The sequence below is a fragment of the Syngnathus floridae genome, chromosome 2 (genome assembly GCF_059516105.1).
Source record: "Syngnathus floridae isolate MCC-2025c chromosome 2, RoL_Sflo_1.0, whole genome shotgun sequence".
Classification (NCBI taxonomy): domain Eukaryota; kingdom Metazoa; phylum Chordata; class Actinopteri; order Syngnathiformes; family Syngnathidae; genus Syngnathus; species Syngnathus floridae.
Window position 1 is genome coordinate 24,221,156 of NC_142414.1, and position 27,280 is coordinate 24,248,435.

Below are 27,280 nucleotides of genomic sequence, written 5' to 3' on the forward strand. Positions count from 1 at the left end.
CTTCACATGTCAAGACATACATACAAAGAGATCGATATTGCGTTTCCCACTATCCCAAGGTGGAGACAAGACATATTACACCCAATTTGATTATTGGAATGCTTCCATGTCCGGATCCATCTGCTATAGGGCCATTTTGTATCTTAGTAATTTTTTTTTCATGATTTATTTAATACTTTTGTTGTTCAATGTAATAATCTGATGAAACACACTTTACAAATATTAAGAGAGATATCCTCCCAAAGACTGCTCAGATAGGCTCCAGCATGCCTGCGGCCCTTGTGAGAATAAAGCGTTTGCACTGATGTTCCTCTTTCTATATGTTCTATTGGGTAGAGTTGTTTATTGTCTGTCTTGACCAATGAACGGGGTCTCCTCCTGTATTTTATTATCTGTTAATTATTAGTTTTGTTCCAGGCTCACACATGAGGGAAAACTGACTGAAAAATATGTGATTCCTGTTCAAGTATTGTCAAATGTCACTCACTACTGAACTCAAGTGGCAGTTAATGGCGCTACCACTTGATAGTGAATGGTGAGTGACAGTTGGCTTTCTGTGAGATGATTGTCAGCATTGTTAACTGCTAAGCAGTAGTGAATTGTGACTTTGCACTGTAGACAGACTTCTAGGCTGAGAAAACAATGTGTTTGAGCAGTCCTTATACTGCAAAAAGATTTTTAGACAGTATTCGGGTAACCCATTACTTTCTAACGTGTTCATTTGTTTGCATAATTTAAAAGTATTCAATTGATCTACAAAATCAGAATGAGCTGCGCATGTCAAATGAAAAAAAATCCTGAATGATTAGAAGAAACCTATTTTTTAGCATTTTAAAATGCGGTATATTGTAATGAACTGGGCTATGTGTTGCTGTTGATGGTTTGATGTTGAGGGAGGATGTGTGCTGTTCATGTTTTGGGATCAGTGCAGCATAAAACCAAATTGATACGTTAATCATGCTTTGGAGTTCTTCACAGTAGATGTAGCAATTTGCGCAGGCTACCAAACTTGTTTTCACTAATCACCGCATTGGAAATCCTAATTAGGAAGTTAAAAAAAAAACTATTTTCCAGCTAAAAATCCACAAAACACCTTTTACTGCTCTTTCATAAAAGGAAACTGTGAGTGATTTTGCGAGAACAGAAATAATTGTAGGGTCCATGCATTTGTTCATGCGTTCGTGTCGTAAAGTTCGGTTGCTTTGTTTGTTTCCCCCGGCCTTGTTGAGGCTATGTTGCAGACACGACTTGTTCCTATGTCAAAAACGTAATCATGCATCAGGCACAATCTGCTTTTCTTTTCTTTCACAGCCATGCTGTCATAAAAGACAAGCTTGCATTGCATTGTTTTGGGTGAAACTTTAGAGTGTTGCTAGATATTAGCCATGAAATTGAAGTGTTTACATCACGGATGATCTGGATTACCACTACTGCGCACAGACAGGCAAGACAGAAAGCAGCAGGAGGCAAGGCAATTTCGAGAGGAAAAACAAAACTGCAAAAATAAAAATGATGATGTCGACTACCAAGTACGTATGCCGTTGGTTGGCGATATAGTCATGATTAGCCGATTAAGCTCAGTAACCCTAATCAGGGATGATAGAAAAAGTTTACTAATGTGGAGGAACAGGGAACATAGACAAACCAATGAATCCGGATATCATGACATATCATCTTCAACAATAACATTTGTAACAACTCCCCACAACACTTTCATGGCCTCCATTCAAGGTATAAAATGGCTTGTTTCACCTCCTCTAAGGGAAACATTTGATGGGGGTATTTTTCTCAAACACCTTCCAAGCGATTTATAGCAACTGTGACAAAATGCAACCACACAGAACAACCAATGTAAATTTAAAAGTGACCATAGATTGTTTCCATTTGCAGAGAGGGTTGAGCGAATTGACTCCACCTTGACAAAGCAATAGAGCCAAAATGTAGATTCAAATTTTTGCACAGGTATCCATCATGTAAGGACATCTTAACAGTGATCCTCCCAATGATAGGAGGCTTATGATTCATCAGTATTATTACTATATTTGTTTTTGAGCTTTGGAGTTTCAATGTTCTAAGGGTTAATTTTTCAAAACTATACATCATTTTATTTAGATTTTTTTTTTTTTTAAATGTGTTAACTGATTCTTTTCCCTCTTTTGGCAAACACTTATTTAATTTCTTTGAAATAGTCATTATCTAATGCTATAAGAAATTGCCCCATTACTGTCCTGAAAAGTTAACTGATTGATGGAAATTGTAATACTAGATCAGGTATGTCCAGCTCTGGCCGCTTTCCTGCCCATTTTCCATAGCTCCTAGCTGCAACCTACCTGATTCAATTGGACATCATCAGCAAGCTCTGAAGAACCTTGATAACGATCATGAGCATTTGAATCAGCTAAGTTGCAGCAAAGGAAACCTGGAAAACAGGCAGGACAGTGGTCCTCCAGGACTGAGTCTGCACACCCCTGCACTAGATGAAAACTCAGTGGCTGATGATTCACATTCTAGTGGTAAAACCCTAACAACAATAGTGATTAGAATTGTCTGTAACTTGCTACCTTGTTTTTTCAACCCTTTTTCCATTAGCTGTGCTAAAGGTTTGTTGATAATTTCTCATGGGAATATCTAAATGAACCAAAAGTCAAAGTGAAAAAGTCATTGGCACTGAGCTGTGCAGTGCACCAACATCTTGCGATTAAACGGAGTTTACCTGTGACAAGGAGCCTTCCAGTTGTACTCGACATGCCAAATCTATTCCTGGCGAAGCACGTATAGCTGCCCGCATCAGCTTTGCTCACATTGGCAAGCCTCAGCGTTCCATCTGGTGAAAGAGTGATCCTAGAGGATTTCAATGACACACACAGCAGTTTTTGAGCCAACATTAATGCCAAGTCACTTTATCATGTGATAAAGTTAAGAGTCATGACTTGACTCTAGGATCCGAGCTCTGTCAATGAGCGCTTCACGCATGACCGAATGAGCTTAATTTGCTGTTCAAGTTTCAACTGAGAATTTCATTGAGTCCTCTAAAAGAATGTTTTCAAGAATCTACACTGATCTAAACAATGAATGAATATCAGGACTTCAGTTCTCACCTGTTGTTGGTGAGAATAGGAAGGTTTCCTTTCTTCCATAAAATGCTCGCTAAGGGATATGCTTGGGGTTTGCACTCCAATGTCACCATGCTTCCTGCCTTGGCCTTAAGCAAAGCTCTGAGGACAGTCCCTGTGAAGTCTGGAGGAGAAGCTGATGAGGAACAAAAATACTTTTTGTCAATCATTTTCTACATTGAATAATCTTTTTAGAACGATAACAGTCTTAATCAATACACTTTATTTTCCATGGAGATATTTTAAAATGAGAGAGACTTTGAAGTCTATAACACACAGAAAGGATTGTGTTAAACGTCAGTGTCCACTGTGAATTCGGGCTGACGATTATTTTGCTTTTTTTGACGATTAATCATTACTGTTATCATACTTCTCATTTGGCAGGTAAATATCGGAAAATATATTTTAAATGTGTTTGACCTCCACAAAACATCCTAACTGACCCCATTATCCACCAAGCCAGGCAACCTTTTAAAACGTCAGTGAAATGACCTTTAAATTCTGGAGCAATAATGATTTGATGATTTAAGGGAGAGATAAATGCCACCCTACCTAAAACCATTAGTTCAGCAGCAAAATATATAATGCTGTGCTCATTCTCGGCCACGCACTGGTACATTCCGGCATCGGAAAGTGTTAGCACAGACACGGAGAGAACGCCGTCCTTCACAAGGATCCTGTCCTGTGAGGGATAAAAGAAAGTAATTATTGCCTGACACTTAAGATAGCCTTAGCTTTGCTCAGTGGACGGACTTGAATAGGCATCGGATTGGGCATAGATCAATACTGGATTAACAAATAAAAAATGAATTAATCCAGGTAGAAATCACATCTCTTGTTGCAATAAAGAACCCAGCAAAAGCTAATTAGTATGTAAACCACAAGTTATAGTTTGCAAGCCAATCTTTCTTCCAGCAGCCTTATTCACTCAAATGAAAAATATTCTATGTTGACTATTAAATGGTCTCTTAATCTTTGTCTAATTTTGATCACGTAACATTTACTAGGGATAAAAAGGCATTTTGTGTGGTAGAATATGCTTGATCACGATCAAATAAGAGTCAAAAGCTTTCATTTTCACAGAAATTTAATAAAATACAAAAAAACCTAGCTCTGATCAGATTCGGGCAACCACAAAAAAATGCAAAAACGAAGGCTGTCGGTGAAAGGAAAAGGAATACTTTTGATGAATAAAAACTTTTATTTTTCAAATTGAAGGCTATCAGTTTCTTTTGCCTAGGACATGCAGTTACTCAGATATTGATGATGATGAATTTGATGAATTAATTCGTTTCAAACAGGCAAACCACACATAACCAATCAAATGAAGACACATACATTCAAAGGCACAAGCAAGGTGAAAGTCATTAAAACTATGACTCTATACAAACAACAAATACAAACAGAAAAAAAATCCACTGTACCAAATAGGCAGAGCCTGCCTGTTTTCAAAAGGAATGGGAAGAAGTAAAATTTATTTAATCCCACCCCCTATCAAATTTAAGACAGAAAATAAGATTTGTAGTTACCTCTAATAGCATTACTTTTCCTTATTGTTGTCTTTCCCGTGAATAACAAGGAAGAAGAGAAGGACAAAAGAAAAAAAATAATAGTAATAAAATAGTAAAGTAAAATATTGATATTTTCAATGATGTAAAAAAATTATTGGGGGGGAATCCTCTCCAATAGTGACACCGAACATATTCAAATATTGAATGAACGCCTCATGAAAGTATGTACTACGTATTATTTTGATTACCGTTTTGCATTTTCGGAGATTTCATCTTCCTGCAAGAGTGTTACTGTATCATGATGGGCTGACATTTCTGTAACTGCTCATGTTACATGATTGGACAACAGCCTTACTGGTCAGTCCTGAAAGCGTCACCAGTAATTGTCGGTTGTGTCAGTTAGTGTATGTGTAATGGTGCCCTAACATACATAAGTCTACCTGATCCACGACTACATTGTCGATAATGTTCTCTCCTGTTGTAAAGTTAACATCACATAGATGAGCCATGAGATAATGCTTCCTGAGCAGTTCTAAACGCCTATGCTGACAATTTTGCTACTGATTATGTGTCCAGTGAGCTCATTTCATTTTTGCTTGTCTTGTAAATAGCTTCAAAGACATGCCGTTGAATGATGAAACAACATGTCCACTTGAAATAAATGCTTTTGTCAGACAGGCTGTGTTGAGGTCAATCTCATTGAATTAGGCCTGCGGTTAGGCGTTATTCAAGACTCGCATGAATAAATCTCTGTAATGTTAGATAATCAAGCTAAAAGCTGTGGTTCTCACATAGGCTAACATAGGCTGCGGTAGCAAGGTGTATTTCAGACTACATTAAGCTCACTGTCCCTTAATCAGGCGGGTCTTAAATATGCGGCATTAATAATGAAGAGCTGCGAGTGACTCTATTCAGATGAAATGGAGCAACCTCCACAGGGACCTCAGTGCTGCACTCTATGTGATCTGCCGAGTAGACAGTGAGCCATGTCTCATCACTCAGTGACATGTTTACACTCTCTTTCCATCGTACCCTGAATTGTACTTGGAAAAGCAGCAATTTGATGGCACACATTGAGGAGAAAAAATCAAAGGGTGGGTTGAATGGGAAGATTAAATCTTGCGAATATATCACTGGTGAAGACAAGTGCACATTTACCCTGGAGAGCAGCTGCTGGCCGTTCTTCAGCCATGTGTGAATAGGTTTAGGTTTGCCGTTGGCGCGACACTCCCAGTTCAAATTCTCTTCTATGGCCAGGGCTGTGTCCTTCATGGTCTGAATCCACTGAGGCTTGGCTGAAGGAACACAAACACAAGGCCTAGTAGATATTTGGATGGGGCAAAAATGTGCCACTGAATTGAAAACAGGTCAAATGAAAGCCTGCTCATTTTGAGCATACGCATCCTGCAATTTGTGTTAGCTCTGGCCGAGTTATGCGTTTAATTGAAAAGACAATATACATGATACAGAGACTGGTTTTGGAACCAATAAAAGCTACTCGGTATGTAATGTATTTCAGTATGTTGTGACTCAGCAAGTTTGTATGACTTAAGACTTGCTCAAGTAATGATGAGTTGACGGGTTGACAATTGACGAGCTTAATTTTTGCCACAGTCGCTTGGGACTTGCTTGAATCTTGAACGGGTAACACTTACAGTACAGACTCCCAGCTCTGCTATAAAGCATGGTTTCAAAACACAACCGTACATTTATATAGCTCTCTTGTACAAGGTGAAAGGTTGACAGTTAATATGAAATTAAAAAGTGGTATACCAAAGAAAGTCAGGAGACCTGTGGCTGTATTCTTGCCCATCTTGTTCTCAACCACACACTCATATCCTCCTGTATCTTCCTGTTGGAAGCTGGGTATCTCCAGCACTGCGTTGGCGTACTTCATTTTGACTTTACTGGGGAATGGAACGCCATTGGCCCTCTTCCAAGTGATCTCTGGGACAGGACTGCAAGGAGACAACACAAACTCTCATTTAAGTTCCTCTGAAAGTTTGAGAGTGTTTAATAGCAATGCACTAAAGTGCTTGACGGAGCCGAAAGGGATGGGACAGAAGCTGTCAACAAAATAAATCTGATTTACATCACAAGTTTTCAGACCTGTCAAGGTTGAAAATGCTACCTTTTAAGAAATCTAATTGCCACCGTAACTTTTCTTTATCCACTAGTTTCTCATCCAATGGCAAAGGATTGAAAACAAGCGTTGAGGAATCCAGCTTACTTCCCGAGAGCGAAACACTCCAGCGTAACTGTTGATCCTTTTGCGGCGGGTACATTGTCTGGGAAATTAACTTCTATTTTTGGCTCATATTCACCCATCACTCCTATGAAGAGGAAAGCACAAGATCTCATTCTTTCATTATTCAGGATTTACAAGTAATATGGTTTGAATTATAGGCCGTAAAAGCAAAAAGCACATGAATGACCACATTGTAGAAAATCATTTGAGAGCATTCACAACAATGTCGTGTGGAATAATTCTAATCTGGTCTTGAGTGAAAAAGATTTTGACTGCTAGACAGTGTGTCTATTTTAAACTTGTGACTGAATTGAAGACATGTACTGTGCAATGAGTGGAAAGTAACTGGTCGAGCCACTGGAACACTCAATGTAATGGTCCAGTGATGTATGGGTTATGTTTAATTCATCTCAAAGCCCATGTTTAGTCACTACTTTTGTGAACGTGCACCAAAAGGAAACCGCGCTACCAAGCAGTAAAGTGAGGAACCAGGAACCAGTTGCCGCCCATTGTTTTCCTGCCCTAAACGCGACAAGCAACTATTTATTTAAAGGCATACGAGTGCTTGGTGATTTATCAAAGGGCCAAACAACTGCAGAAACACGAAACGTTCTGAATACTGAAAGGAGGTGCAACGAATAACACCGTGCCACATCAAAACCAGAACCCGATGTTATTTCTTACCATCTGTCCTGAGGATGAGCGATGTAGGCGAGCTATGAACTTTGCCCTTGGTGATGCTGTTCATCACCACACACGTGTAGTTGCCCACGTCAGATGGCTCAACCTTGGCGATGTAAAGGTTTCCTGTCTGCTGAGAGACGAAGCGGCGATTGTCTTGCTGGACAAAGTATGGGTACTCGTTAAAGACCCATGCATATGTAAGATCTGTGACGGGAGGGGATTAATTGGTCATGATAGAACTTTTCGGGTGAGCTCATTTTATCTGATGATTTGCTTTTAACCTCCTGAGGACGTGGGCGTTCCACAAAGCAACACCACTCCTTGTCCCTCTCGAACGGATACGGCGCTTCTGGTGTGGACTTTGAAATGATCCAAGTCTGTGGTGGAAGAGAAGACAAAAGGGACGTGATGACATGATCTGACATACAGACTGAGTGTGAGTGGAACAGAGACAGGGTAAAAGCTTTGAGCAGCACACCGACACAAATCCATTAGAAAGGATTGTTGGGGGAATTACACTTCAGCCACGCCTGAGCAACACAAAGAGGAAGAGTGACACAGATAGACACACTAAAGACTTCACTCCAACTGAAAACTTAAACTGCCTTCCTGAAATTGTAACCAAGAGCTACTGCCATCCTTTACAATAATAGTACAATGCTATATCATAGGAATTTATACTATATGTCATCCTATACTAACCCATGGCATACACTAAAACAATAAAATCTACCATGCTGTCTTGTATATAGTTTTATACGACACAATCATTTCCTATAGCATGTCATGCAATATGATAATATATACCATACCACAGGCCTACTCGACAGCACCATCACAATGAATCATCTTATGCCATTTTATAAGGCATGTTTTATGTTGCATTGCAAATCGTGTTAGAATTTACTTATTCTGATTTTGGAGGTTGCCCACTTTCAAATATAAAAGCTTTTACTGTGACGGTTCTATGCTTCCATGTTTCTAGTTTATTCATTTAGTATGCAGATTTCTATTCAGTTCTCACTGTCTTTTGTCACCCTGTGATTAAAATAAAATTTTCAGGCATGTTGGAAGTCTAAAGTTTGAAATAACCATGAAGAAAATCTGCAACTTCATTTTCATCCTAACTTCTTTGCCACAGGCTAAAAATATGTAGACTGTAGTAGGTGTGCAAATATGTCTGGTTTGGTGTCCAATGAGAGGGACATTCATTTCAAATAATTTGTTTTAGTAAAACATTACTTCTGAAGTCTGTGAACCTCACGTGGAAGTTAAACAGTTTCTACAGTTTGCTTTGTATAATCCTTGACGCTCGCCGCAGTGGATTAATGGTAGCAACACAGTATGTTTGCATTGAAAAACAGTGAAGGCTCTCTTCATTGGCTCCAATCGTGAATTTAAAGAAGTTGTAAAGGCCAATATTATTTCTGCAAAAAGGATCAAACCATTTACATCTATTTGTCATCTTTTCAACAAATCAGACCAAAACTCAGCAGCAGATGTGTTGAAAGCTTGCTGATTGGAACCACTGGTGCATGGCTATACAGCTCGAAGCGTAGGTGATCTGCATGAAAAGAGTCCCTAATGAGTGGTGGAAATCCTTTTTTCTAACACTGTCATTGTCACACATTCGCATTGTGTGAAAAATAGGATTATACCATATATTTAGTAAAACATGCTATTTGCTAAACCATGTAACTGTTTTCCAAAAGAAATGGTCTGCTTGGTGCTTTACTTTGTCCCAGACTATCATCCAATATCATGACACACCTGGATTTCAGTAAACAAGTCATTGGGGTTGTTTCCTAGTCATGAAGTTTAAAGTGATGAGTCAGAGGTTGTCACACTCAAGCCCCCTCACACACTTTTAACATTTAATGCAGCTTCACACTAAAGCAGTGGCAGTCTGATAAATATTGCAAATACCTGTTGCGTGCACCTCTGCATTATTTGCTGACTGAGTGCGATGTCCACGCCACCGCTGAGTGATGATTGACACAAAGTGACAGGGAGTGACTTACAGGCAAACTTGAGATGTGCTCTCCTGCTGAGGATTGCTCCTGCAGTGTTGTAGGCCATACACTGGTAGACGCCTACATCCCCGTAGCGGTCCAGGCTGCTTATAATGAGGTTGCCCCCTGACAGACGCCGCCGTCGATCCAGGCTCAGATTTATGAAAGTCCCATTCAGCGACCATCTGTGGGGGCAAAGACACAAGCCGTCCCTGGCAAAATGCACCATCCAACCTTCCTTCCTACAACCAGGCAAGATGCTATCATAAACGTTGAGTAGGAAAGACGTCATTTAAATTCTGAATAATATAGTGAATATGTGAAATGAAAGGTCGAGGTATTCTCATAAATTCTACAAGCACAGTTTCAATGCTTCTTTTTAAGCAAACATCTAATAAATATGACAACAGAAGAGACATATTTTGAGCTTTTTTGCATTTTTTTTATCTGCACATTTATTCTTTTTGTAAATGGTCTAGACAAGGGGTCACCAACTATATTTGTCAGAGGGCCAGAATTCTACCAGATAGTCACCTTGGGAGCTGGACTATCGAATAAAAATTAAACAAAAATCAAATTTTGGCACAACATTATCATTTGTTTATTTTTTTTAAATATATTTTTTCCAATTCATTACAAAACCAAAGTCATTTCTAGCCTTTATGAATCATGTTCCCATCCTCATAATTATGGAATACTGTTGCAGGCTGGATTGGATGATTATGTGGGCTGGATCCGCCAGTTGATGATCCTAGTTCTACACCACTTCAGGAGTATTGGGGCCGCGATTAAAAAAAAAAAGGCAGTTCTGAAATTAAGAGAAAAGCCACATTTTTATTGATTTTTCTATCACGCTTATCCTTACTAAAGTGAGTTGGGAACAGTTGATTTGGGGCGTTAGGTACATCCTGAACTGCTCAACAGCCAATCACGGGGCACATAGACGGCCGTTCACACTTCCATTCTATGGATAATTTAGAGTCTTCCAACCTTCGAGGGAAAAAAACACACACGCACAAGGAGAACATTCAAATCCCCCAAGGATATAGGTAAACGTCTGATACCAACAGCAAGGTACTCTATGTTAATGTCATAGAGAATTTTATTTTATTTAACATTAAAACTTCATTCTTTTCAGATTTATTGCCGTAGTCATATTGTTTTGCTGAATTGGAAGATTGGATAAGGGTTGCCATAAGAATTGATGGGCATCCATATTCCCTAAATACCTTCTATAATAGTAAAACGATTTTGCTAAAGCATTAAAAAATGCTCCAGGCTTCCCCACTTTTGCTGTGAAATAGGATTTATTCCACAGTAGACTGAGCACTCGCACTCTCGTTGGTGTCTGCAGGAATACCTGGTAAAAGGGAACAAAGGCATGGTCAAAAATTTAAAGAAATTATATGAATAATACCACTATTGCTCAGAGGTGTCCCAACTGGTCAAGCAATATTACAAGTATGAAAATAAGTTGTTCACATAATATCCCCTTTCCTAAAATGATCCTGAGTCCCTCAAGAAGACCACTTCCCTTGAGGAGTCTTCTTTGTGCCCCGCAAAATGTCTGAATAGTTCGCCTTGATAGCACCTTTAGGGACCATTGATAAAGGTGATCCGGGTTACCATGGCAACTTCAGAGACATTATTCTCAGTATTACAGAGATATTATCTGTATTACAAATCGGCACCACCTATTGTTTTTAAAGTCAGAATAAAACACATTGTTTACTACTTACTACTTCGTGTTAATCCAAGTCCATTCAATAGAGATATTTCTCAATTAGGCCAAAGATTTGCAACTCTTGTTAATTCATGTAAAACCATAGCACACATGTTTTATTTACACAGTAGGCATACGGTTTTAGTCCCTTTCTATCAATTTTAATCCAGTGTCTTTCAACTATCATGGCCTGCTGAGGCAGCAATCTCTGTTTCCCAATAGGGACCATTAATATTTAATCCTAGCGTATCATACACAAAGCTGTCCTCTGCTTTTTAATGGGGAGCAGAACATTAACTTCTAAAAGGCATACCAGATATTATCATCAATATCAACCCCAATAATTATTTTCCGCCATATTAGATTTACAAAAAGCAATATTATTCCACCTTTGAACTCTCATCATGACCAAAACAAATGGCAACTGTGGTATGACCATACACAAATAGCCTTTGCACTACTTTTAATCGTCCATGCCATCTCTTTCATACAGAGCAGTAAAGTAAAAACTATAATACAACAGATGCGAACTGAGCTACTGGGAGCACTTTAACTGATTTGAACTAGAAAAATGTTAATTTAGTGATTTCCTTGCAAAATAATATTAAAAAAATATCTCTACTACTATGGCCCTGCATCTTCTGTCTTTTATGCTATTCAAAAACAAATTGTGGATAAGTTCAAGGACAGAGCATATTCAAGAATGTTCCCTCGGTAAAATAAAAAACGTTCCTTTCCTTTGCCACATTATTCGTTTCTGTCACCTGGACCAGAAAGATGTGGAGGACATGATGGCAAATCTTCCAAAAGCTTTCTGGTATAACCTTGAATCATTCCTTTATTCTTGGGGAAAAAATGCAAACCACTGAATGCCAAAGGGTTCTCACTGTCAAAGCTGTCGCATGTTGGTGTGCTTTTAGATTAACTTTAGGACCCCAGACCCCAAATGGTGTGAGGGGATGAAGGCAGAGCCAACTAGCTCATTAGGCACCAGAGGCAGATGCTAAAGCCCCCCGCCCCCCTACATAGACGAAAAAAATCACAGTCAATATTATTATATGAAAACTAGTTCTTCTAATATAAACTCCAGCATAGATTTGCATGTTAATAGTAACGGAACAAAGCATTAATTGTCCTGTGTTAGTAATTTAGAAGAGTGCATTGTAAAGATCATAACTTGTTTCATAGAAATTGGCCTTAAAATATTATGCTTTGCAGTCAATAATTCATTTTAAATTTCTGTCGCTGGGCAGCATGGAGGGGTGTGGAACTTTATGGATCATTTGTAGAGATTAAACCCTCTCAGGCGGTACACATTGCCTAAAATCTACATTTTTATTAGTTTTAGGCCAAAGTGCCTATACATCAAAAGTGTGTCATCGGTTTTATTCCCAAAAATGATCGGCTACCTGTATGGTTGTTAGATACCGTAATATTGTGCACATTTTGAACATAAATACTTCACTTGAATATGAGGACATGAAAATAATTTTTACTAAATGGATGTTTCAATTGTAGACAGAAGACTGAATAACATCTTCACAGTGCTCAAGTGAGTTATACAGCTGTGTGTCAAATTCAGGGTCATCTTGAGATCAGTTTCGTCCCTTTATAATAATGAACCAATCTTGGATGACTTTTAGACCTAGTACACAGACGCCTTTTTGTACAAGTTGTTTTTCCCCCAAGAGAGGATTGCTGCTGCAGTTTTCCTATTGTGTAAATTTCATCTTGCCGCTTGAGTGACAGGACTATCAGATAGAAAGAGATAGGAAAAAAAAGGAAAGCTGTGCGACAGAGCAATAGGAGCCCATTTACACTTCAAGAGAAGAAGTGGAGAGGTGCTGAGGGCATGCAGAATCCTGCACAGCCAGCTTGACAAGACACTACGACGAAACGTGCTCCATTCACCTTTAATCACTACATGGAGATACCTGGTCTTGGGCACACGGTGAGAAATAATGAGCCTACATAATGCGCTCCGCTATCATTCAGCTCAGAATTCAACGCACAGTGCAGGTGTCTATCATAGTCGAGCGCTGTGGTTATCAAGCATTTTGCAACCAGGGATCCTCTTACTGGGGAGAATTTTTTTCCTAGGAAATATATAGTTCATTACACAAATTTATCACTACAATGTCTATGCCTGAATGCCATAGGAATTTAAAAGTCATCTATTTTTGAGCAGAAATGTATTAATGTGATGCTGACACATTCATTCATACATTCAAACGCATCTACCTATCAATCTATCCAGCCATCCGTTTGTCCGACCGCCTGCCCAGCTCTCCCAACCAATCCACCCATCCATCCGTCCGTCCATCCACCCATTCCTCCGTGTGATGGGCGAACTGAAGCCTATCCCAGCTGACTTCAGGCGAAAGGGACACTTGACTGATCACCAGGCAGTCACACGGCACATTTATCGAAGTAGACAACCATTCACAGCGTCACCGAGTGGGATCTGAACCCACACTTCCAGCATCACAGTCAGATAAATGTACCTACTGTACTGTAAATCAACCTGATGGTGACTCTGCACAAGGGACACCAACTGTATACAATAGAACATATATTAAACATAGAGTAGTGGTTGAATTGCAAAATTAATGTCCTGCCTAAAAGTGTTGCTGCGTGCTCCGGCTTGTCCCATCAGGTGTTGTTAGAGTGAATCCCTTCATGATACAACCCATTGATTTTCCTTCTTGTCTTTCATGGAACTGGCAATAGCTGGGTATTGGGTACTGTCTAAAGAGATGTTTTCTTGTTGTTGTTTTGTAAAAATTCTTGGTGTGTGTGTCTGAACTAATAACTCTATTTGATCATTTAAAATATTTTTTGCATACTGTTTTTATCTTATGATATCTATGGTGGCCAGGATTGAAACACAATATTGGGATATAAAAGTCCAAAAATAAATTCCATCAGTGGTATAAAGTTAAAAGAAAAACAGAAAAGCTTATTTAATAACAATTACATGGAGCACAATGAGAGAAGACTCAGGAGAGTCTTCTTTCAGTCTAGAATAATTACATTCCTATGTGACATATCTCAACATTGAATCTGTGGTTTGAGTTTATCTTGTAAATTATTCCTGGGTGCACAGAGCACAAATTAAGTTCTGGGCGCGCTCGGCCGAGTGTAGATGAACCGCTTCCATGATGTGTTGCGATAGCGCTTTGAGAGACGAAGCATTCAACTCGAGCCTCTTGTGGCACTGACAGCTCGGAGTGCTCTGCAAATGAAAATGCTCTAATCCTGTTTTCAACAGGACGCTGATTTAAATGACATAGTTAGGCGCAATGTAGACAAAATAGAAAGGATAGAATGTACTTCTACCTGTACTGAGGAGGTGGAGTACTCTTGGCGTCACAAGTTAGAATAGCCTCTTCCTCAATCGAGTCCATTGGAATAAACAGATCACCTGGCTCCATCCTCCATCTTGGACCATGGTACAACCCACTGTCTAGACAATCTGTGAGAAACAGTGAGACTGATTAACTAATTAAGGTAGCTCTGCAGGGTATGTTTTTTTTTTTTGTTTTAGTTAATAAATATGTGAGACCATTGGCGTGTGTGTGTGTGTGTGCGTGTGTGCGTGCGTGCGTGCGTGCGTGCGTGCATGCGTGCGTAAAACAAAATAATGTAAAAATTATGAGCCTATTTATGTAAATGTGAAATCTCAAATTGTGCAGTAGCCTTCAAAGGTCGAAAAGCTTTGAGCTCGTATTGACTGTGAGTTATGAGTAATAGAATCAGCATTTCAACTGTAACATTAAATACTGTGAGCAGAGTTTGAGATGAATAACATTTGGAATCTTCATGGCCAAAAGAGTGTTTCATTAAATAAATGGTATGGTCTAAATCATGTACCATAATGAAACGTGTCTAATGGAATTGAGCTTTGAAGAGGTGCAAAAGCTGGCTATGTTTCCATGATTGAGTTTGTTTGAAAATATTTTTTGTATTCAAACTCACTTGACCTTTAAGCATTTCTGTTTTGTTGTAGTACAATACAAATTGCAAATTGCTATATGATTAACATTGTGACTGGTGGCTGAGTATCCCTGAGGTTCAAATGCTAGATTTGCTCCCTGATGGTAAATATTCATGAAGTCGCTATTTAAAAGCATCATTGATTTTGTGTTAATACACAATCAGACTGGCAACAAAATTCAATATTAAAAATTCAGTCGCTCTATCAAAACATGTACCTTGAGAAAGACAATAGTTGTTTGATTGTCGGAGTTAGAGAGGTATTTGGTTTTGTACTGCATCATACTGAAAGATGATTCTGATGCTTATTTGGCTTTAGTGGTCGGGCAAAATATAGTAAACAGCATATGTAAAATATATTCAATATATTTAAGTCCTTTATGAGGGTTCCTGACCTTCTGGTCCTTGAGTATAGCCTTACTGCGTGTTTTCTAGGGGTGGGATTGCTTTTGAAAACCGACAAAACCATTCAGTTCAACAGTTTTGGCTCGATTTGTCTGCGTTCTGTTCGGTGCATTCGGAGCAATAAGACAAGATAGCTTACTAGATAGATACAGTAGATGACAACATGTGCATCATACGGCAGAAAAACGTATTTCAGCAGGGTGCGTCCTGCCTCCGATATCTCCCTGCCTCTCATCATGGTACATCCATCGCTACAGTCTTTATATCGCTAATGCAAGATTGCTGGTACACAAAACGGTCAATTTGGAATTACAAGTTGCTAAAAATTGCTATGTCGTTGACTGAGGTGTACTGATTACCACGGAAACTTGTTTAACCCGAGAAGATGTGACGCTAGCATGCGGCTATCAACAGGTAAATACTAGAAACAATACATATATTATAATATATGTAATGTATACTAATATATAATAATATATAAAATAATATAATATACAAACAATACACATATTTTCTGTCCTTATGAGACTCTAGTGTATGTGCATCATTCTAAACTAATTAAATAACGGGTGCTTTTATTTAGGAGATTATTAGACGAGTATTTTTATTACTTTAACCCAGTGGTTCTTAACCTGGGTTCGATTGAACCCTAGGGGTTCGGTGAGACGGTCTCAGGGGTTCGACAGAGCCTCCACTGAGGAGGTCCGAACGAACCTGATTTATTGTGTAAATTCTGATTTACCAGTATGTAATTTGTTGTGAGTTCATGCATTGTGTTGGTTTTGTTCTTTGAACAAGGTGATGTTCATGCATGGCTCATTTTGTGCACCAGTAAAAAAAATATGTCTAGAATTTAACAAAAAAAATAAATCACTAACAAGGGGCTCGGTGAATGCGCATACGAAACTGGTGGGGTTCGGTACAACAAGGTTAAGAACCACTGCTTTAACCTAACAATACTAAATGTAACATTACCTTTCCACTGGCCTTGTACTGCCAGAGAGAGAAATTACGCACACTGCTGCTTGCATAGCATAGTTTACTTGCTATTCTCACTCAGACAGTATATTTTATATTGTGCCACAATAATAAGAAGCTATCTGGTAGATAGAAAAGCTCAAACAATGCATATTACTCATAATGTAAAATGTCTGTCACTGAATGCAATAATTATTTGAAAATAACTGAAATCATAGGAATAAATGTAAAGAATATATACTCGCCGTTTGGTATTGATGCAATACCGATACTCACATTAGTATCCATTGTATCGTCACTTGGATCGATCTGCACAGACTTATTGTTCATTGTGGCTTTTTCATAATTCAAATTTTATTTCACCACCCTTAGAAAATACCTCCGGCTTTTTCATAATTCAAATTTTATTTCACCACCCTTAGAAAATACCATAACAGGGTCTAGCCCTCCTCAGCGCAGAGCTCGACCACTCCTCATGCTGGACTTGCACTGAGCTCTAAAATAGACTATTTCACCGTAAAAATCGTTGTTGAGTGGTGAAGAACAGCAACTATTCACTACGCTAAAACAGTCATTAACATGCACAAGAAGTAGTAGTTGTATTGCTCTATATGTTGAGCAGAAGAAATATTATAGTTATTTCTCAATATGTTGAGCTTCTGCACAATGGTAAATGTCTGCTCATCAGCTAAATGGAATGAAGAGGAGTGTGAAGAGCAGTGGGTGTTTGTGAGTACATGTTCATATAAAGGACTTTTTCCCCAGTTAAACCACAGTCAGCCCATCCTCTCCAACAATGACATGATTTTCATCTCCTCAGTGAGCATCCTGCACCTGTAAATGTCTAAATGGGAGAGAATCATTGCACCTATAAAAAAAAAAATACAAGTGCAGCTTACCTGCCAAACACTCAATGATCGATAACAGTAGAATCTGTTTCCATGGCAACGTCATCTTTGGCAACCAAGGGCAAAGGACACTTTCATCCAATAAGCTTTGAAATGGCACTTGTGATCCTGGCGAGACAGCGTTTGACCTGTTTCAAAAAGATAATTTTCCCTTAAAATGCCAAACTCAGCAACCAATCATTTTTATGTGATGCTTGCAGTTTCATGTGTTGTCATAACCTAATCTGGAAGCGCAGAGAATGACAAAATGAAATGGAACTTCAAATTTGAGGACCGATGCATCACATTGCAGTTTCTGTCTCAGTTGTGTTCACGTTGCACCAAGAGGTGTCTCATAGGGAGATACCGCAGGTATATGGGACCTTAGGTAATGTTAGACTATTAGGGGAACGATCCACAACACAGCTCATCCGTCACTCGGACGGGTTCACTTTCTGGCAGCCTGAGGAGACTTGGCCCTTACAATGGGGTGCTATCCAATCAATTAGATCTACCTGCAGTGGCAGAATGCGTCTTCTCCACATTCTGCTGCGGACCCGGACGTCCCCATGTGGAAGTCATTTCACCTGGGTCGGTAATCAAGGACAAGTGTCTGTCTGCTTGGAGCATGTGTTTGCAAATTACCATGCACTTGCTTATGGCAGGAGGGGAGTGGGGGCAGATGGAGTGAGTATTGATGCAATTACAAAATGTCAAACACACACAACAAAAAATCCTCAACACTGTATTAAGGTGAGTGAGTGGGGTGTACACGCAGACATGACATTCTGTTTTTGCACATTGGCGACTGCATTGGGGGTACCCGCCAGCTTTGCCAGTATGTATTTTATATTCTATGGACGGCAATGATTTTATTGAGACATTAATATGTGCAAGTAAAACATTGAAAATATTATAGTAATGCCTCTGGAGTCTTTCCCTGTCTGAGTTCCCTGTTCCTATTCCAGGAGTGTAGTGCCAATAGCATGATTCAGACAGCCTTAGAGGGCATGGCTGGCATATGGCAACATTTTCATAGGCTTATGAACTCTGCCTTGCAGGAAGAGGCCAAATTAATGTGAATGTTGTGCCAAATTCATGATGGATTAGAATTGCCTGTGTGATTTAAAGCAGTGCCTTTAAAAGAGTGGTTCGCAACCCCTGAGCCAACAAGTGTGTTGTGAAACATCATCAGGTGTGCAGCTGGAAATGATCCACGCTCACTTGATTGGTCAGAAATGTAGTATGTATTTTTACAACAAATGATGTAACTTTGTTTATCTATTAATATCAGTGACATATTGTGACAGGTAGAAAAATGAAATTGTTTTCCACTAAATGGCAGAAGATACAATTAACCTGTGTATCCACCTGTTCCTGTCAAGATTGCGTGTATCGAAGCATGATTCAACACCTGGAAATTATCTCAGTCACGCTGAAGCGGTTCAGATTTAACACCCGAAATTGAAACTAACCCCACTTTGAAAACCTTCCCTTGTTTGTAAACCTATACTGAAACCCTAACCCTAATTTGAAACTCTATTTTGAAATCTTAAACCCAGTTTGAAACCCTAAATTGAAACTCTACCTTTTAAAACCCTACTTTGGAACCAATTTTTTTTTTATCTATGCTCCAATGCAGATGTTGGCTTAAGCCATACAATGTCACTTGAAGGAGTTTTAACCACAGGGGTCTGTATGCATACAGTTCAACTTCCCATGACTGATAATGGAATCTGCTAAACTGATAATCTGATAAACAAGTAGACAAGATTTTTTTAGTCATATATATATATTTTTTCAATTGCATAAAGCAGGGTTAGGCAACTCCTGCTGTCCTGCCTGTTTGAAAAGTTTCCCTCCTCCATGACAGCTGATTCAAGTGATTAGGATCATTATCGGGCTTCCACAACGATTGCTGATGAGCTGATCATTTGAATCAGGTGTCTTGGAGGAGGGGAACATCGAAGACAGCGGCTCCCAGGGACCGGAGTAACCTACCCCTGGCGTAAGTGTGCACCTACATAGACACAATGGCACACATACATAGAATGAATTAAAGTCTTCGGGAGGGGTTCATGATGTATTAAGGCCCACAGACCGATATCAACACCAATCTGCTAAAATGTCAAGGAACACACACATGCTCACTCGCGCATACACACACATACGCCCAACAACACCGTGCCTCCACACATGCACTCACTCTCCATTTAGAAGACATAAGCTGTGATATGTGGCTCATTTGTGGTCTAATCCCGAGAGCACCTGGTTCACAGCACTACTTGTTGAGGGTCTAATTGTTTGTCAGCTGTCTTGGATGTCAAGTCAGACACGTGGAGTCTCAGCCAGGATTTTATTCAGCACCTTTCATGTGCGCTATGGCCTTTTTTTTTTTTTTTTTTTTAACCCTCCCCCTTCCAAGTCAGCCAAATTGGATTTTTATGCTTCTTTCCTTCCTGCAAAGACTCCTGCACTCCGTAACTCAGTGATGGGAGCACAATGTACGGCACCTAGAGACTGAGGAGTGATGTGTGGAAGGCACGCCGGGTAATGCACTCCCTGCCTATTTTGCATGTGTACACTTGGAGTGGGGGTTTATTTGAAAACGTATTAATCGGACCCATTGCTGCCATTTTATTCTCACTGGAGAATTGTTGTGGGGATAATTTGTTTCTAAAAAGTAGAATTTCACATTGCATTGTGGCCAACGGTAGAATGTGGGTCAGTTATTGCACACATTTGGTGATGCAAAATAGTGATAAATGATCAAACAATGGATATTAGCGTGCATGCTTCTTCTCTGGAGCTAAAAGTACAACAGCTAGTGTTTTGGCTCAGTTCATTGTAACTCATTGATTCTTTTGCAATTTTGATGCGGATTGGGTTGTTACAAACATCAGACATGCAGCTATGGTACAAGCCACGTCATTTTATAATCGGGGTTTAACAAAGAGACCATTGAACCACTGACTATTCAACACCGCAGAAAAAGCTCTATGTAGTGATATCTATGTTGACGGCCAACGGGATTTCTTTGTAGCAAATAGATTTTAACCCCAACTGTCATTTCCCTCACAAGCTGGTCTGTCGACTCGCGCTAACAACAAAACGGCAGTTCCAGTGATGTCACACCACTTCATCCAAGTTTGCAAATTCTAAATAAATTGATTATTAATGTGCCAAATGAACAAGTGAATGAATTACATCTCATTTGTGCACAACAATTATGCACACACATTCACACATCAGCCTCCATTCCATAACAAGTCTTGAATTTCCAGTAGTTTTCAAGAGTACCATCACAATTTATTACTCATTCGATAGTCTGCTCATCAAATTAGCAGTGTGCTTTTTTTTAATAAGCATCTTTATAGGTGTCCCATTTGATTTGTAAAGAGTAGGTAATTTTCTGACCTGATGTTTAAAGCAGATATTTAAACTCAAGTGATGGTCTTCCTTGATTAATTGGACCCCATTTTTATTGATATTGCAATTTTGAGAAATCTTTGAGCTTGGATATACTGTAACATTTTAGAATGAGAATGTACACTTGATTTTAGAAAGGCAGCTGCTAAGTGGGTCTCATCTTTGTGTAGAACATAAAACTGTGTTCTTTCGTGAGCCCCATCAGTATAGAGTACTGTTTCCCCAACTTGCACTTTTTTTTAATCTGCTTCTTTGTACAAGCAGCAAAAGTAATTAAATATTAACTACTAATATTAAATAAATGGAAAATTGGAGTGTGTATAAAAAGTATCTGAAAATATTTTAATGGAGACGTAAAGAGCTACAAAAACAGGCACTTGCCAATTACGAGCCTCCCCGGCCCAGATGGTGAGGTATTGCACAATCTGAGGTGAGGTGAAGCTGCTTGCTGCCACACTTTGCATCTCAACCATGTAATTGAAGATGAACTATGTAGATTTAGCAATATTGACAATGAAATCATGGACATTATTAGATTCAAAAATATAAAGGAAAGAACAAAATTAAGATGAGAAGGAATTTTATTCAACCATAATTTGTTTACTGCCTCCTCTGAGTGACGGCGTTAAACTTATTATGGAGTACTTCTGTCAGCTTCAATCAAAATTGGATATTATCTTTGTAAAGGCAGACTTGTAGATATCCAACACTTGCATTGCATCTCATTAGATTTTAGAGGAAGTGGTGCTTCATTGTACCGAGCATAAAATCATTCGTAATGCAATCCACTGAGACCGAGTTGGGCGTGAAATGTGTTGCTGTTGGGTTCCTGCCACGCATTTGACAGAGTGATCACAAGTGAGGCTGCAGTCAGTGAAGCATCACACCAGGTATCGGCACCCCTGTAGCTTCAACAACTGTGACTATTTTAACATCATACATCACTATCTAACCAAAAATAAAATAATAGCAATGAATGCACATTAAAACATGTATGGTATAAAACATGACCTTCTCAAGCAAAAATAAGGTGAAGCCTATGTGGAGGAATTGGCTACATTTATGTGAGCATGTCACAATATTCTAGTTTATAATAAACTATTCTATACTATATTATGATGCAATACGTGTGAGTATGACTAGACTGAGGCAAATCGACAAAGTAGACGAGAGCTGGTATGACTTATTAGGTGCAATAAATATTAAAAGACATGCCACACTAAATAATTTAGCGTACATGCACGTTTATTATAGCCATGCGCGCTCACAGATTTTACTGTTTTCTCTCTCTCTCTCTGCGCGCGTGTGCGTGTGTGTGCGTGTCTTACCGTTTATCTTTGAGTGTCTTGAGACCAACAGCGAGCAGATTCAGCTCTCAGGGAATGGGCGACACATGTATCCTCCATGGAAAGCCTTTTAGGAATATTTCGGTCACAATGGCAAGGTCGTTCATACAGGTGAAATTGAGTCGAGATGACACGCGCTTCATAGCTACTGCTCCCGCCTCTTCCTCTACTCCTCATCACATACACACACAAAAATGAACACCCCCAAAATAAAAAGGAAAACAGCACACACACAGGCAAAGGCACAGCTCACATACACGCACTACACCCACGTTGCTTGTGGCGCTGCATCACATTGAAATGATTCCACGGTCTCCAATCCAACGCGCGCAGCTTTCAAATCGGGCTTGGACCAGGAAAAAAAAAAAAAGAGAGAAAAGACCAAAAAGAGGAGGGGTAATCTTGCAGAAGTGATTTATTATGCGCATCAAGCCGGCTCCCACTGCAAAAAGGAGGAGGAAGAGCAGTAGGAAACGAAGGAAGGAGAAGTGGGCAGCACAGCAGCGGCGAGGCAATGGAGCTGCAGCAGCAGCATGGATGTATGTGCACCCACTTAAAGGTGCTGGTGGGAAAGGCACCTGGCAGGGAATTGCGCCTCCCGGCGCCACATCACATCATTACCACCAATCTCTGGCTACGTTTACACAGGCGCATTTATTCGAGTTTAAAGCCTGATCGGAATCAAAATGTGTCATGTACACACCTCATTCTGAATATTCTGATTGGATCAAGCCCATTGCAATCAAGATTTTATTCAGAATAAGAGGGGTGGTTCATATTGATTGATAATCCTATAGGTGCACATGACAATAAAACACACTTATATCAGAACAAAAAAACTTTACCGTGCAGGAGTGTGACGTATGTCTACGTGTTTCCACCATGTCACCAAATTGTCAGGTGTGTTGGGGAGCGGCATCTGTCCGTGTTGGAATGCCCAAACTGATGAAAAGTGGTGTGCCAAAATCGCACACACAGTAGTAAACTAGAATTGCCCCAGCCCGAAAATAAATTTGTGCAAGTTTTTGCACCAGATGCACCAAAATAGGACCGTCTAGGTTAATAAAGAGGGAAACTCTTTTGTGATTCACAGGAGGTTTTTGGAATAGTGAAATTTATCAAACACAGCACAGAGACAAACTAAAATGCATAGAGGTCAAAATAATCATAAAAATATATATTTTTTATATTTTTACTCAAAAGGATTGCAGAAACCAATTTACCAAATTCTCCAATAAATAAAATCCACTTTGCTCCTGAGGAAATTTCTTGCAGGCTACATTCTAGTCATCTATGACCATTTTGCTTGTTACAGTCTGAATTTCTTCATTATTATTCTTCGCTCCCTCTTTACTCAAAACGAGCTTTCATTTCACACAGTCAATGTGACATCAAATGTGAATTTATGAGATGTGAGTAGCCACCAGATATAATGTGGGATGTCAGACAGCGCCACCAGGACCTGAGCATACAGTACATGGACTGGCAATCCAATATAATGAGCTGGAAGTGACTAAAAACACAAAAGCGTCAGTGGGTGATAAAATTACTCAATAAGTGAGTGTGCGTACAGGCGCGCGCGTGTGCGTTAGTGTGTGTGCAAGCAGAGCGTGTTCTGAATAGGAGGGGGCGAGGGAAATTTAGTTTCTGTTTAGAGGAGATTGAAGAGGACCTGTTCTATTCTTCCATGTATGACCATCTGGATGTGGTGAAATTTATCAAACAATACACAGGATTTTAAAAACTAGGAACTCTCTCTCAATGCTGTTGAAGTTGATAATAAAGGTATTTTAATAGGCTTTTTTGTGGGGAATTCAGACAAACCCGCGTAAAAAGCACACTAATAGGCTATGCCTTAATTTCACCCTATTTCCCTCATCTCACAAATGTTGAGCCTCAACTAAAAATACACCTCCATAACTCTTAACCCAACCAAATGAGAGGATTTGGAGGATTTTGCCTTTCCTAAAATCAAAACTTTGAATATCCAAGAGGTATTCATTTACCTATATGTTTATTATTGTGATTGTAGTTTTCAGCGGTGTAGAATTGCACTGTACCCGCTCCACTATAATGAACACCTTACCACAATTAATTTGCAGGTTAATGTCCACATGAATGGGAGGAAAAGAAAGCGCTGCACCTTAAATTAACACTTTTTTTTTTCCGGACAAGTAGAGCCAAGACATGGGTGGAATCACATGGGCTCTATTGTCGTGCCCCAGCGCAAGTCCACCGTAAAGCACAATATAATTGTGCGCATGCATGAGATTTACTTTCTTTTGGTATTTTCGCAGACAAACTCGGTGAACAAAAAGTCAAGTCAAGTCAAGTTTATTTGTATAGCCCTAAATCACAAACAGTCTCAAAGGGCTTCACATAGCCAAAATTGACAATTATTTTCAAAGCATCCCCTGATCTTAAGCTCCCAAAAGGGCAAGGAAAAACTCAAAAAACCCCTGCCAGGGGAAAATGAGAAACCTTGAGAAGGGACCACAGATGGAAGGATCCCCCTTTCAGGATCACCAGGTCCCTATCCCTAAAGAGCAGACTTGCTTCCTGGCCTGTCACGCCTTAGCCCCAGCTGTTCCACTAAGTGTCGGTTGTCTTGGTTTCTGTCTGTGTGATCGCCCCTCCCTTCCTGTGTGCCCATGATGAGTATTCCCACCTGCCGCTTGTTACCTGTTGTGTATATAAGTCCTGTCTGCCCCTCATTCCCCGTCGGATCATTGTTGTGTGTTCATGTCATGGTGTCGTTTTGGTTCCTGTTCCTGCCATTGGTAATGTTACCCTGTCTTTTTGTTTCACGTCTTTTTGGTCAGTCTCGTTGTTAGGTTTTGTTAAGTCATGTCAGTTGCCGAGTCTGTTAGTTTGCGTTCTTCAATAAACCCTGGTCCAAGCTGCACTTGGTCGTCCTGCTCCACTTACACTCCGATCGTGACGTGGCCAATTGAAACGGCTCCTCGCATGCCCTCTAAACTCAATGTGCTAGAGGTGCACAGTCTTTGACATTGTGGAAGCGAAAACAGCAATGGAGTCCATGCAGAAGATTGAGGCAAAGTATGTTTAGAAGTAACTGCAGAACTAGCTTCACAGGTGGATGATTCAAAGTCTGTCACTGACATAGAAAGTGGAGTCAGAAATAAAACACTGGTTTTGCTGTCCGGAAAGTTCTCCCACATTTTACACAAAGGGTCATGGGGCGAAGGAATACGGTGGATTACAAAAACAAATCAATAACTCAATGTATCATTGAACAAAACTGGGCATTGATATTATCTTTGTTATTCGTGACACAACTCTTGTGGAGGATGTTATTAGATCGTGCTAGTGTACCTAATGTTATGGCCAATACTGTGACACTGGCACTCATTAGTATATGGCACAAAGTTAAAATAAAGCATTCCGAATCGAGATCAGTTTGAGTATTTCTTTCCTTCATGCAATATCCTACCCTTGCTATGTCCTGAGGTTTTTCTATTGTTTCCTTTTTTGCTTTTAATCTCTATTTTCTCCTGCTGTATCAGGACAGAAGATCTGGGGATGAATGTTTTTTGTAGAGAATTCAAATTCTTTGCTAAGCAGATTTCTGGATTCTGGACTGTGTAAGGAAAATATACTTCACTTCAATTGATTGCAGTTTCAGGACCATGCCTTAAAGAAACCCTGAGTTACAGAAAGCTCACAGTTCACTGTTTTTTGACAAGCATCTGCTGATAGCTTGGGTGAAACAACTTATTTCCCACGACTTAAAAAAAAAAAGAAAAAGAGAAAATAAAAAGGAAGCTCTCCGTCCCTTTGTCCCTCACTTTATTAGCAGTCTGTTGTATACACCACTGTCCTGCCCATCCTTGTCTGGACTTGTGTAAGTCCTCCTTAAATCCCTTGTCTTTATGATCACCTGATTGTTTCCCCTCTGATGCCGACACACTTGTCAGGATCAATACATTGTGAACCTGATCAACTTTCATTGATCATCTTCATCTCAGACTCCGGATCCTTTTATGTGAGCAGGGCGCTGTTATAGCTCCATACAGACGCCAGCTGACATTTCCGTTAATTATACCTGTAATTTATTCATGCCCTTGAGCCTGGACGCGTGTTGTTAAAATCTTCCTCCCAGAATACTTTATCACTCTCCTCCTGAGCCCCGTGGAGTAACCATCTTAATAGCAGCTCCTGAAGGTATCATTTTCATCCCTGAGAGTGCCGCTATCTGTGCTGGTGTGTTCGCTGCCAATAGATGCAGTGCCTTTTAAGTACAAACAGGAATTTTTTTTTTTTTTGCTGCAATGATCCCCCTGAAAGTTACCACGTGTATTTTGCCATTAATAAGAATATACAAGTGCAAACACACAAAGAAATTGTTATAACATCACTGTAGAATGTTTTAATCTTTACGAGAATTTTCTAATTGTGTCACATTTGTTATTGATGTTAACAGTTCTTATTTCAACCGCCCTTAAAACATCTGATAGATGTTCGAATCTATAAAAAATGTCTCACAGGCTTTCTATGGGGGCTTACCTGATTCAATCATATTCCTAATACTACCACTATACCATCAATACATTACAAAATATTACAAAAATGCAATCTGCCAGTTATGCTGTAAATACTTAACTAATAACATGAAATGAAAAACATTTCAATACATACCATATTTATTCATGGCGATAATTAGAGAAGGTTTATGTCCAACAGGGAGGGTGGGCGATTAATATAGAACACTTTTTGTCCCATCGCCAAGGGGCACTGAAATGGGCGATAATATGTATGTTTTCCTAATGTAGTATGCAATATCTGCATCTCACTGGTGTTCTTAACACTAGAACAGCAGCTGTTTTGATCTACCTCTAACAGCGGGATGCGTCAATTGAGGCTCCATGGATGCGACACGTTACCATCGCACATCACATGTTGCCAACGTCATGTTATCGCAATCGCT

At 39.6% G+C, this 27,280-nt stretch overlaps 1 protein-coding gene across 2 annotated transcripts in view; it reads right to left on the reverse strand.

Moving 5' to 3' along the window:
* The window catches only part of cntn3a.2 (contactin 3a, tandem duplicate 2), a 47,320-nt gene extending 24,455 nt beyond the window's left edge, over positions 1-22,865 (reverse strand). Inside the window, exons 1-13 of one of the 2 annotated variants that reach the window (XM_088362167.1) lie at positions 22,605-22,865; positions 22,315-22,498; positions 17,570-17,706; positions 14,631-14,766; positions 9,578-9,753; positions 7,838-7,933; positions 7,557-7,760; positions 6,855-6,957; positions 6,398-6,582; positions 5,783-5,919; positions 3,666-3,795; positions 3,099-3,249; positions 2,714-2,841 (exon numbers count right to left, since the gene is read on the reverse strand). In XM_088362167.1, coding sequence (XP_088218293.1) covers positions 2,714-2,841; positions 3,099-3,249; positions 3,666-3,795; positions 5,783-5,919; positions 6,398-6,582; positions 6,855-6,957; positions 7,557-7,760; positions 7,838-7,933; positions 9,578-9,753; positions 14,631-14,766; positions 17,570-17,624 — 1,501 coding nt within the window. In that variant the 5' untranslated portion in view covers positions 17,625-17,706; positions 22,315-22,498; positions 22,605-22,865. Of the gene's footprint in view, positions 1-2,713; positions 2,842-3,098; positions 3,250-3,665; positions 3,796-5,782; positions 5,920-6,397; positions 6,583-6,854; positions 6,958-7,556; positions 7,761-7,837; positions 7,934-9,577; positions 10,929-14,630; positions 14,767-17,569; positions 17,707-22,314; positions 22,499-22,604 lie in introns of those variants that run through there. The other variant, XM_088362177.1, reaches the window with a different exon arrangement.
* Positions 22,866-27,280: the final 4,415 nt, after the last annotated feature.